The sequence below is a fragment of the Oryctolagus cuniculus genome, chromosome 3 (assembly GCF_964237555.1).
Source record: "Oryctolagus cuniculus chromosome 3, mOryCun1.1, whole genome shotgun sequence".
Lineage (NCBI taxonomy): Eukaryota > Metazoa > Chordata > Mammalia > Lagomorpha > Leporidae > Oryctolagus > Oryctolagus cuniculus.
The window spans coordinates 174,036,853-174,049,310 of record NC_091434.1 but is presented as its reverse complement, the minus strand read 5'-3'; the positions used below and the strand labels follow the sequence as shown (position 1 = coordinate 174,049,310).

General features: G+C 45.0%; 1 protein-coding gene across 1 annotated transcript in view; it reads left to right on the top strand.

The window, feature by feature from the left end:
* The first annotated feature begins 4,776 nt into the window (after nt 1-4,776).
* LOC100008612 (aldo-keto reductase family 1, member D1 (delta 4-3-ketosteroid-5-beta-reductase)) overlaps nt 4,777-12,458 on the top strand; it is a 44,957-nt gene continuing 37,275 nt past the window's right edge. Inside the window, 2 exon segments of the mRNA NM_001081997.1 lie at nt 4,777-4,869; nt 9,422-9,589. Of these exon segments, the coding sequence (NP_001075466.1) occupies nt 4,777-4,869; nt 9,422-9,589 (261 nt within the window).

Sequence of the window (12,458 nt, the reverse complement as noted above, 5' to 3'; positions counted from 1 at the left end):
CATAAGCTGCCAGCCACCCGCAGGTGCTCATCGTCTCACTTAATCAGGCAGACCGAATCCAAGCTCTCACATTGCTGTGTTGTGGGGAGGCCTTTCTATTTCTCTATTTCTCTATCTCCGGGCATTCCTATTTCTCCCATTTTACTTCTATCTTCCAGCATTCCTATTTCTCTCATTTTACTTCTAAACTTCTGTTTCTCTTATCCCCGCAGCTTCCCGGCGCCTCGCCCTGCCGGCAGCTTCACAGCTCCGTGCAGCTTCCCGGCGCCTCGCCCCGCCAGCGGGCTCCGCCCCAAGGCTGCTTCTCGGCGCCTCGCCGGCTCTGAGCCGCTTCAGCCCGCGCCTCTCTCATCTGCGCGGCTCGGCTTTGCGCGCACACTCCGCGGTCTCGCACTTAACCCTTTCGCGTCTGAACCACGGCCTCGCGCCAGCCCCGCGTTCCCTATCTATTCACGCCCCGTGCTCTCTCTGCACGCAGCGGCTTCCGCGAGTCACACAGCCCCAGCTCACGTCTCCGCCACTAGCATTCAATCTAAGTTCCCCGGGCTAGCCTGGCGAATTCAACCCAGCTTACGTCTCCGCCCCACGGTTTGGCTTCCCGTCCTTTGCTCCCCGGGCTAATCAGACGGATCCCAACCGGGCTTACGTTTCCGCTTCTGGTTTCAACTTTTCGCCCCCTATTCCCGGGCTAACTTGAGAATCCCAAAGTGGCTTTCGTTTCCGCCTCGGCCTGCCCCCCGCGGCTTCAATTTCCCTAACATTTTTCTCTACCCGGTATGTTTCCCCAAGCTTTCCTCCAACAATACTCCTCCCTCATTTCTCCTGGCCTCTCCCCACAGTCCGCATCCGAGTCAGTCTGTTCTAGCTTTCACTTTCGCTTTCGACCTTAGAGATTTCTCCCAGCTTCCCCCCATAGTCCGTATCCGAATCTATGCCTAGGCTTTCAATAGCTCCTTCCGGCACCCTTTTCGTCCGGCTTTTCCCTAGGCTGTTTGCTAGTCTCTCTCTCCCATATTTTCCCAGTTCTTCCCGTTTCTTCCCTCCTAAGTTTCCTATCCGTCCTAGGTTTCCTATCCGAGTCACGGCACCATTATGTCGCTCCCCCTCTTCGTGGAGGAACGACACTAAGCCCTGCCTAGGCTTCATATCCGAGTCACGGCACCATTATGTCGCTCCCCCTCTTCGTGGAGGAGCGACACAGGACCCTGCGCTGTTCTTTCATCTGCTCGGCCCTCCCTGGGTTTGCTGCTGGTTCTTCCCGGGTTGGCTACTATCCCTTCCACCTCCGTGGAAGGGCGGTTCCCCCTGGCCGCTTTCCCCACTTCCGCAGGGGAGCGGCACACCGCCGGCCGGCTCTTCTCGGGGGCTGCACAGGTGTTCCTTCAGCTAGATGTTCCCCTTAGATGTTCCTGGTGCATGCCGTCTCTCTCCTCCTTTATAGTCCTCCTCCGCCAATCCCAACTCGGCTGCCCACACGCCGAGTACGCTGCTCTCCTCCAATCAGGAGCAGCTCCTGCAGCTTGTCAAGTTGGTGAGAGGCAGCTGGGTAAAAGCTGTTTTCTTCTCTCCCAGCGCCATATTGTGGGAGAGCAGATGCACAGAACAAGTCTTAATTCCAGTAACTTAGTCTAGTCCGAATTGCTCCCCACAACTCCACTTCTGATTCAGCTTCCTGCTAACAGCCTGGGAAAAGCAGCAGTGGATGGTCCAAGTGTTGGGCCCCTTCCACCTATGTTGGAGACCTGGAAGAAACTCCTGGCTTCGGCCTGGCTCAGCCCTGGCCATTGCAGCCATCTGGGGAATGAACAAGTGGACAGAAGAACTGTTTCTATGTTTCTCCCTCTCTATATATAATTTTTTCTAATAAATAAAATCTTCTAAAAAAAGAAAGTAAAGGAAGATGATTAGCTAAAACATTTTTGGAAAAGTAAATAAAGTTTGAGGGATTATATTATATGATTTACTATACTTGATCTTGGCCAAAAGGCCGAGAAGCAATACAGTACATGATTTTAAGTCTTATGATGAATAATCAAGGTCACTTGTTATCCATGAAGGGAGAGATGTCTAGATAATGGAAACAGAATAAAAAGTTCAAAATGGACTCACTCAACCTGCTCTTTGATTTATAAAAATGATGTAAAAAAATTCAATGGAGAAAGCAACTCTTTCAACAAATGTAATTTTTTTGGTGCTGCTCTTTTTTTTTCTTTTCAACTTTTATTTAATAACTATAAATAGCAGCTTTTCCCCCCATAACCTCCCTCCCACCTGCAACCATCCCATCTCCTACTCCCTCTCCCATCCTATTCTTCATCATGATTCATTTTCAATTATCTTTATATAAGGAAGATCAACTTAGTATATACTAAATAAAGACTTCAACAGACTGCACCCACAAAGACACACAAAGTATAGAGTACTGTTTGAGTAGTAGTTTTACCATTAATTCTCATAGTACAGCACATTAAGAGCAGAGGTCCTATATGGGGAGCGGGTGCACAGTGACTCCCATCAACAAATGTAATTTTAACAAAAGGACAGTATTATGCAAAATGAAACAATGGTACCTAAATCTGCTACATTAAATAAACATCTATTGAAAATGGATCATAGATCTAAATGGAAAACATAAATCATAAAACTTTCAGAAAAAAAGATCTGTAGTGAGACAAAAAGTTCTTTGAAATTACCTTCAAAGTAGGATATAAAATATTGATAAATATTATAAAAATTAAAATCTCTTACAGAGTTACATAGAGAACTAGAGAGAGAGAGAGAGAGGTCTTCCATCTGATGGTTCACTCCCTAGATGGCTGCAAAGGCCGGAGCTGCACCCATCTGAAGCCAGGAGCTAGGAGCCAGGACCTTCTTCCAGGTCTCCACACAGGTGCAGGGGCCCAAGGACTTGGGCCATCTTCTACTGCTTTCCCAGGCCATAGCAGAGAGCTGGATCGGAAGTGGAGCAGCCGGGTCTTGAACCAGCACCCATATGGGATGACAGTGCTTTAGGCCAGGATGTCAATCCACTGCACCACAGCGCGGGCCCCTGCATGAACACCTTAAAAGATAAACCTATAGTGGACCAGCGCCACGGCTCAATAGGCTAATCCTCCACTTGCGGCGCCGGCACACCGGGTTCTATTCCCTGTCGGGGCACCGGATTCTGTCCTGGTTGCCCCTCTTCCAGGCCAGCTCTCTTCTGTGGCCAGGGAGCGCAGTGGAGGATGGCTCAAGTGCTTGGGCCCTGCACCCCATGGGAGACCAGGAGAAGCACCTGGCTCCTGCCATCGGATCAGCGCGGTGCACCAGCTGTGGCAGCCATTGGGGGGTCAACCAATGGCAAAAGGAAGTCCTTTCTCTCTGTCTCTCTCTCTCTCACTGTCCACTCTGCCTGTGAAAAAAAAAAAAGATACACCTATAGTAATAGAGAAGAGACAGTGATTGATTTCCAGGGGCTAGAGGTGAAGGGAGAGTGTGGCCACAATCAGGTAGAATGAAGGAGTTCCCTGGGTCATGGCACTTTCTGGTATCCCCATTGTAATGCAGATCATACAAATCTACACGTATGCTAAAATTCTAGAGATAAACAGCAAAAAGTAATAATGAAAACAGAGAAGCATGTGTTAACCAACATTTAAGCACTCAAGGGTGCACGGTAAGCATTTCTTGGATCTGTTTTCTAGTGATGAATCCTCTGCTGCCGTGCCCCAGACTGCCCCAGCCTGGTTTTTTGCTGTGTCTGCTGTCTAATCAATGGTGATAGCTAGGAGAACTATCCCAGGGAGGCGGCAAAGCACTGGAAAGCAGGCTTCATGTCCGTGATCTTTAACCAGCTTTGAAGCCATCAGGATCAAAGCTCTCATTTTACACACAGCACAGTCCTTTTGAGGAACACTGGAATAAACATCTGTTCATTGTTTCCCTCTTTCCCAACTGACCCTAATTGCAAATTTAGAAGTGATTTCTAATTATCTCAAGGCCATCAGTCTTTTCTCTCCTTTCACCACTGTGATTGATTTGGTGGCAGACCCATGATCCAAGAAAGGCAATTGAGAGCAGGGCCGAATTTCTGCATTGCTGTGTAGGTTAAGGGGTAAGTGAAACCTCCTTCTCCTTGGGTTTGCTCCTGTCAGCATGTCACTCCAAGGACAGGCATAAACACCTTTCAGTGATAAGGGGAGAGTCTACAGAGAGACCACCTGCAGAGTGGGAACCTGATCTTGGCCATATTTGTTCCTCTAGTCTAGTGGCTCCCGAACTTTACTGGAGATAAAAATTCAAGACTTTCTCGCAGTCCTGCTGCCTCTGGATATCCAGGGAAATCCTGAAAAGCTGTTCTAGTCTCCACGACTATAGCCTTAATGCTAGAACTAATAAACTTCCTTTGTAGTTGAAGAGAATTTAACATAGGTCCTTCATTCACCCATAGCAACATCTTAACTGGAAGAAGCCAGTAGAATTGTTCCCTCTTGTTTTTTTTTTTTTTCTTTCCACTTTCTCTTTGCAGAGAAGTAAGCATAAACTCTCAACGGGTTATGTTATTTGCGTGCCTCTATGAAGTTCAGGGAACATCCATACACAGGATTTCATGGACAATGTGGAAAAACACAGGTTGAGAAATAGATCTGTCACTCTCCGTCTCTTCCCTCTGCTCCTCCCTCTGACCTTCGTCTTTTGACTAAAAGGTGCCCTAGGACACCTTTTCAGAAAGACTCTCCCTCTGGTGATCAGAGCCACTCCTAGCGAGTTGAAAGCTCAGGCTCTGTCTTCAAGATGGACCTCAGTGCCACAAATCACCGCATTCCTCTGGGTGATGGAAACAGCATTCCCATCATCGGACTCGGTACCTATTCAGAGCCTAAAACGGTAAGCTTGCTCTCTTCCCGTCGTGTGTATGTGTTTAGCAGTTGTCTAGAGCAAAATGTAATCTGTTTCTGCTTGAATCTTCTTGGTTAACTTTTTGTAATCGTGAAAGCAGTCTCCAAGGAGTACTGTGCCTTCATGAGTATTGAGCTAAAGGTTAAATTAGATCAGTTCAGTATTAAAAACTGGTTTGGGTAATAAAATGGAATCTTTCTACTTCCTTCACTGAAATTTGGCTGAATGCAAATTCCAAGTGACCTAAGCACGTGGCATTTGTGAATTTATGATTGTGTTCATGAACACTGGTAAGAATAAGCACTGCAAGTGTGGATACACTGCTTCTGGAACCTCAGGAGCCTAACTCTGGGTAAGAGGCTTCATTCTTAACACTTTCCCAGGCTGCAGCCATATATGTGACTTTTTCTTAAAGAACTTCTAGCAGTACCACAAAAATGTACTCTTGATTGCTTTGGTTTGTGTAAATTTTGCAATATCCTTATAAGCAGCCTATCTAATTTGCCCTTAGAATAAGACTACCAGATTTATCAAATAAAAATATAAGATATTCAGGTAAATTTCAGATCAACAATGAATAATTTTTAATTTAAGTATGTCCCATTTAATATTTGGGTTGTGGTTATAACAAAAAAAAATTCTTGCTTATTTGAAGTGCAAATTTATCTTGACATCCTGTTTTTCTTCTGGAAACTAATGTTTCATGTCCACAACCATCTCCATAGCTCTCTGTAGGTCATGTTCTCCAGATAACGCTTAGTAGGATAACTTCTGCCACCTCACTTTGGAGATTAACTACTACCACATGGCCTCTATGGTTAAAAATTCTGTCATTTCTAATTTATCAATCAACCCAGATCTGCAACAGCATCTCCCACAGACTCCCTTGGCCCCCCAAGGACAGCTGTAACTGACTGCAGTGATTTTGGTGTTTCTGTCATTGAAGCATTCTTATCTCTTTGATTAAAGGAATGTCTTCTGGTCCTTGCTACAGAACACAAACCATCACTGGGTTTTCTCACCTAACACTGTAGATTCACCCTAGTCTGTCCTCTTCTCTGAGTTTTTTTTTTTTTAAGATTTATTTATTTATTTGCAAAAGTTACAGAGAGAGAGAGAGAGAGAGAGGGAGGGAGAGAGAGAGAGGTCTTCCATCCATTGGTTCACTCCTCAATTGGCCGCAACAGCTGGAACTGCACTGATCTGGAGCCAGGAACCAGGAGCTTCTTCCAGGTCTCCCACGTGGGTGCAGAGGACCAAGCACTTAGGCCATCTTCCACTGCTTTCCTAGGCCATAGCAGAGAGCTGGATTGGAAGTGGAGAAGCCGAGACTCGAACCAGTGTCCATATGGCATGCTGGCACTGCAGGCAGCGGCCTTACCCAGTATGCCACAATGCCAGCCCGCTCTGAGAGTTTTGATCCCTTTCTTGACCATCTGCCATTTGTATTTGTGGAAAGTCTACTTTGCTTAGTATGGGCCATTACTTTTTCCAAATTTTCAAGAGCTTTGCTGGTAGTACATTTGCATTTTTTTAAAAGATTTATTTATTTGAAAGTCAGAGTTACACAGATAGAGGAGGAGAGGCAGAGAGAGAGAAGTCTTCCATCCGAGGCTTCACTCCTGAATTGGCCGCAATGGCCGGAGCTGTGCCAATCCGAAGCCAGGAGCCAGGATCTCCCATGCAGGTGCAGGGGCCAAGGACCTGGGCTACCTTCCACTGCTTTCCCAGGCCATAGCAGAGAGCTGGATTGGAAGTGGAGCAGTTGAGACTTAAGCCGGTGCCCATTTGGGATGCCGGCACTGCAGGTGGCAGCTTTACCCACTACGCCACAGTGCCAGCCCTTGCATTGTTTTTTGAGGTGTTGAGTCAGAGGATAGGGTTCCCATATTTAAAAAAAATAACTCTATCCTTTATTCAAACTGATATCCAGCTCCCTCTTGAGGCAGTGCTCCTAAGATCCATTCTTGTATGTCCTCTCCAGTTTTCATTGTACCAGTTGTCTGGTACTATAATTCCTTCTGTATGGTTTCTTCTTTCTTCCCTTAGCAACCCACTTTTATTGCTTTTGCTTGCCAAGAAATCTCAAAACTTATCTGGTGGCTGGAGGAATATTTGCAAGTAGATCCTTCATGGAATTATGTTGCATTCAGGGCAGAGCCTGCCACATCATTTTCAGAGGAAACAGGGAATGTCAGACACTAACAGGGAGATCACTTTCGCAGTGCTGTGTCATTTCTTCTGATCTGTATTCCATTCACTATTGTTTATTGCCCTGTGCAATATGCTTCCAGCATTTCCATTGCATTTTAGATTTTGGGCTGTTTCCTGTGGGTCTATAAAGTAATTAGAAAAACATTCCAGGGCCGGCGCCGCGGCTCAATAGGCTAATCCTCTGCCTGCGGCGCCAGCACACGGGGTTCTAGTCCCGGTCAGGGCGCCGCATTCTGTCCCGGTTGTCCCTCTTCTAGGCCAGCTCTCTGCTGTGGCCGGGGAGTGCAGTGGAGGATGGCCCAAGTGCTTGGGCCCTGCACCCGCATGGGAGACCAGGAGAGGCGCTCCTGGCTTTGAATCAGCGTGATGCGCCAGCCACAGCGAGCAGGCCGTGGCGACCATTGGAGGGTGAACCAATGGGAAAGGAAGAACTTTCTCTCTGTCTCTCTCACTGTCCGCTCTGCCTGTCAAAATAAATAAATAAAGGGCCGGCGCCGCGGCTCACTAGGCTAATCCTCCGCCTAGCGGCGCCGGCACACCGGGTTCTAGTCCCGGTAGGGGCTCCGGATTCTGTCCCGGTTGCCCCTCTTCCAGGCCAGCCCTCTGCTGTGGCCAGGGAGTGCAGTGGAGGATGGCCCAGGTGCTTGGGCCCTGCACCCCATGGGAGACCAGGAAAAGCACCTGGCTCCTGGCTCCTGCCATCGGATCAGCGCGGTGCGCCGGCCGCAGCGCGCCGGCCGCGGCGGCCATTGGAGGGTGAACCAACGGCAAAGGAAGACCTTTCTCTCTGTCTCTCTCTCTCTCACTGTCCACTCTGCCTGTCAAAAAAATAAAAAATAAATAAAAAAATAAATAAAAAAAAATAAATAAAAATAAATAAATAAATAAATAATAATAAAAAAAAGAAATACATTCCAGACTTCTTATCCTGTTCATTTTACAACAAATCAGTAGCTGTGGGTTGGAGACCTCATGTCTGATATGACTTGTCAGGCATTTGGTTAGAAGAGTGAAAAACAGAAACAGGTACAAGTATTTCTCAACATCCATTGCATAAGACCAGATCAATCACCATGATTATGAAGTTGAAAAAGTCAGCAAATTGGATTAACCTTCTCCCACACACACTCTAAAAGATAATTTGAAAATTTTATTTGATGAGATTAGATGTGTTTCTTGATGGATGGAAATCACTTTAGGCCTTTCTTTTTTCATTAAGAAAATTGTAACTAAATTCGACACAACTTGTGTTTATTTAAATAGCATAACTGAAGTACAATGATATATGTGGAGTCTGAAAAACAGTCTTAGCCTGCTTTGTGCTGCTATAACACACTGCAGTGGACTCTCTATATGATGTCCACAGATTCAACCAGATATTCAAAATACTCAGAAAAAAATTCAGGAGCGGATGTACAATACCTGGATTCAGTTCCCAGCTTTGCTCCTGTCTCTAGCTTCCTGTTGATGCAGACTGTGGGGGCCAGTGGTGATGACACAAGTACTTGGGTCTCTGCTACCCATGTGAAAGAGTTGGATTGAATTTCTGACTCTTGCCTCCAATCTGGCCCAGCCCTTGCTGTTGTGGGCATTTAGGGAAATAAGCAGTTGATGGATGAGCTTGTTTGCTGGCTTTCTGTCTCTCTTTCACTCTCTCCATCCTTCATATGTTAATTGATCAATCAATTTTAAAAATTGGGTCTGCAGGCTGGTGTTGTGGTGTAGCAGGTAAAACCATGGCCTGCAGTGCTGGCATCCTGTGTGGGTGCCAGTTCAAGTCCTGGCTGCTCCTCTTCCAGTCTAGCTCTCTGCTATGGCCTGGGAAAGCAGTAGAAAGTGGCCCAAGTTGTTGTACCCCTGTGCTGATGTGGAAGACCTGGAAGAAGCTCCTGGCTCCTGGCTTTGAATCAGCCCAGCTGCAGCCAACGTGGCCATTTGGGGAGTGAACCAGTGGATGGAAGACTTCTCTCTCTCTGCCTCTGCATCTCTGTAACTCTGCCTTTCAAATAAATAAATAAATAAATCTTTTAAAAAATTGGGTTTATAGTGCACATGGACAGACTTTTTTCTTGTTTTTATTCCCTAAATAGTGCAATATAGTAACTACTTACACAATATTTACATTGTAGCAGGTATTCTAAGATCTTTAGACAAAGTTTAAAATATTCAGGATGCCGTAGGTCATATGCAAATCCTATGCCATTTTATATAAGGGTCCTGGGAACTGTCAAACAATGTACATGCAAAATATCCTGACTAATGATGACTAAACTACAGGCAACACTCATTTTTCTTCTCTCCAACCCCAACCTCCTTGTCATTTCAGACCCCTAAGGGGAGCTGTGCGACATCAGTCAAGATTGCCATTGACACGGGGTACCGACACATTGACGGGGCCTACATCTACCAAAATGAGCATGAAGTGGGCGAAGCCATCAGGGAGAAGATAGCAGAAGGGAAGGTGCGGAGAGAGGATATTTTCTACTGTGGGAAGGTGAGTTCTCGCCTCCACCCCCACCCCGACCCTGTCTCCTTATGTCAGTGGTAACATAACTTTCTCTGCTGAAGAAACTTGAGCTTGCCGAGGGGAGGAGGATGTGCTCCCTGTCCCTCACCACTGTGCTCTTCCTCACTCTGAGCCCCTGAAGGGGAGGGCAGAGCTCTTTCTTCATCCCTGGCTGTTGATTTAAGGGGGCTTAATGTGAGAAAAGCCGAATCTACAAAGCCGAAAACTTGGGCAGTGACAGGAGGAGTGTAGGCTGTTCAGATCCCAGAAGAGTGCCGGTGCTGTATTAAAAAGAGCAGCCTTCTTTTTCCTTTGTGTGCACCTGCTTTTCTGTAGATCACCATTTTTTAATTGAGATCTAATTCACCTACCATAAAGTTCACCATTTTCATCATGGTTTTTTTATATATTGGCAAACTTGTGCAAGCATCACCTTTATCTAATTGTACAGCATTTACATTACTCAAAAAAGATACCCTGACTCCATTAGCAGACATTTTCCATTTGTTACTCTCTGCTTGTCACTGGCAACCATGGATCTCCCTTACTCTGTTTCTATAGTATTTCTGTCTTGGATATTTCATACAGATAGAATCTACAATACATGAATTTTTACGTGTAGTTTCTTTTATGTAGTATAATGTTTTCAAGGTTTACTCTTCTTAAGGTAAAAATGTGTACATCTCTTTTTATACTTGCCTTTATTTACAAGGCAGAGAAACAGTGAAGAAGAGGGAGAGAGAGAGAAAGAGAGAGAGAGGGATGATTTTCAGTAGCTGGTTCACTCCCCAGATGCTGCCACCAGCCAACGATGTGCCAGGCTGAAGTTAGGAGCTGGGAACTCCATCTGGAACTCCTGTGTGGGTGGAAAGGCCTCAGGTATTTGAGTCATGATCTGCTGCCTACTCAGGTGCATTAGCAGTAAGCTATATAGGAAGCAGAGTATCCAAAACTCAAACCAAACCCTCTGATGTGGATTGCAGACATTCTAAGCTTCAACTTAGCCCTCTGCACACAGTACCTGCCCTCCTGCACACCTTATAACCTAAAAATTCCCCTCCTTAACACCTACTCCAGAGATCACTTTCATCTTATATAACCACTATCATTTCTAATGACGTCCAGAGTACTGCTGTTTGTGATGGCTGAGAACTAGAAACAGCCCAGTGGTCCATCAACAGTGGAATGGGGAAATGACTGTGCCACAGTGCATGAGCAATGATGACTAAATTCAGCTAAAGGAATCCAATGGGATGAGTTTCAGCAACATGTAGTGAGGGGAAAGCAAGTCATCAATAGGATTTTATTCATATGGAGATCAGCAAAAGCAGAACTTAACACTGTATTGTTTGGAGATACATTTACAGACCATAAAATCCTATGAAACCAGCAAGGCAAATTTTAGGGTAGTTTTTTTTTTTAACTTTTACTTAATGAATATAAATTTCCAAAGTACAGCTTATGGATTACAATGTCCCCCCCCCCCCATAACTTCCCTCCCACCCACAACCCTTCCCTTTCCCGCTCCCTCTCCCCTTCCATTCATATCAAGATTCATTTTCATTTCTCTTTATATACAGAAGATCAGTTTAGCATACATTAAGTAAAGATTTCAACAGTTTGCACCCACATAGAAACACAAAGTGTAAAGTACTGTTTGAGTACTCGTTATAGCATTAAATCACAATGTACAGCACATTAAGGACAGAGATCCTACATGAGGAGTAAGTGCACAGTGACTCCTGTTGTTGACTTAACAAATTGACACTCTTGTTTATGGCATCAGTAATCACCCCAGGCTCTTGTCATGAGTTGCCAAGGCTATGGAAGCCTTTTGAGTTCGCCGACTCTGATCATATTTAGACAAGGTATAGTCAAAGTGGAAGTTCTCTCCTCCCTTCAGAGAAAGGTACCTCCTTCTTTGATGACCTGTTCTTTTCACTGGGATCTCACTCGCAGAGATCTTTCATTTAGGTCATTTTTTTTTTTTTTTTGCCAGAGTGTCTTGGCTTTCCATGCCTGAAATATTCTCATGGGCTTTTCAGCCAGATCCGCATGCCTTAAGGGCTGATTCTGAGGCCAGAGTGCTGTTTAGGACATCCTCCATTCTATGAGTCTGCTGTGTATCTCACTTCACATGTTGGATCGTTCTCTCCCTTTTTTATTCTATCAGTTAGTATTTGCAGACACTAGTCTTGTTTATGTGATCCCTTTGGTTCTTAGTCCTATCATTATGATCAATTGTGAACAGAAATTGATCACTGGGACTAGTGAGATGGCATTGGTACATGCCACCTTGATGGGATTGAATTGGAATCCCCTGGTATGTTTCTAACTCTACCGTTTGAGGTAAGTCAGCTTGAGCATGTCCCGAATTGCACATCTCTTCCCTCTCTTATTCCCACTCTTATATTTAACAGCGATCACTTTTCAGTTAAGTTTCAACACTTAAAAATAACTGTGTATTGATTATAGTATTCAACCAAAAGTATTAAGTAGAAAAAACAAAAAAAAATACTAAGAGAAATAACATATTAAGTTGTTCATCAACAGACAGGGTGAGGGCTGATCAAGTCACCGTTTCTCATAGTGTTCATTTCACTTTAACAGGTTTCCTTTTTGGTGCTCGGTTAGTTGTCACCTATCAAGGAGAACATACGGTATTTGTCCATTTGGGACTGGCTTTTTTCACTCAGCATAATGTTTTCCAGATTCCTAACAGGGATCACTTTTCATTTAAAATTTAAACACCTAAGAATAATTGTGTGTTAATTACAGAGTTCAACCAATAGTACTAGAACAAAAAATACTAAAATGGATAAAGTATTACATTGTACATCAACCGTCAGGACAAGAG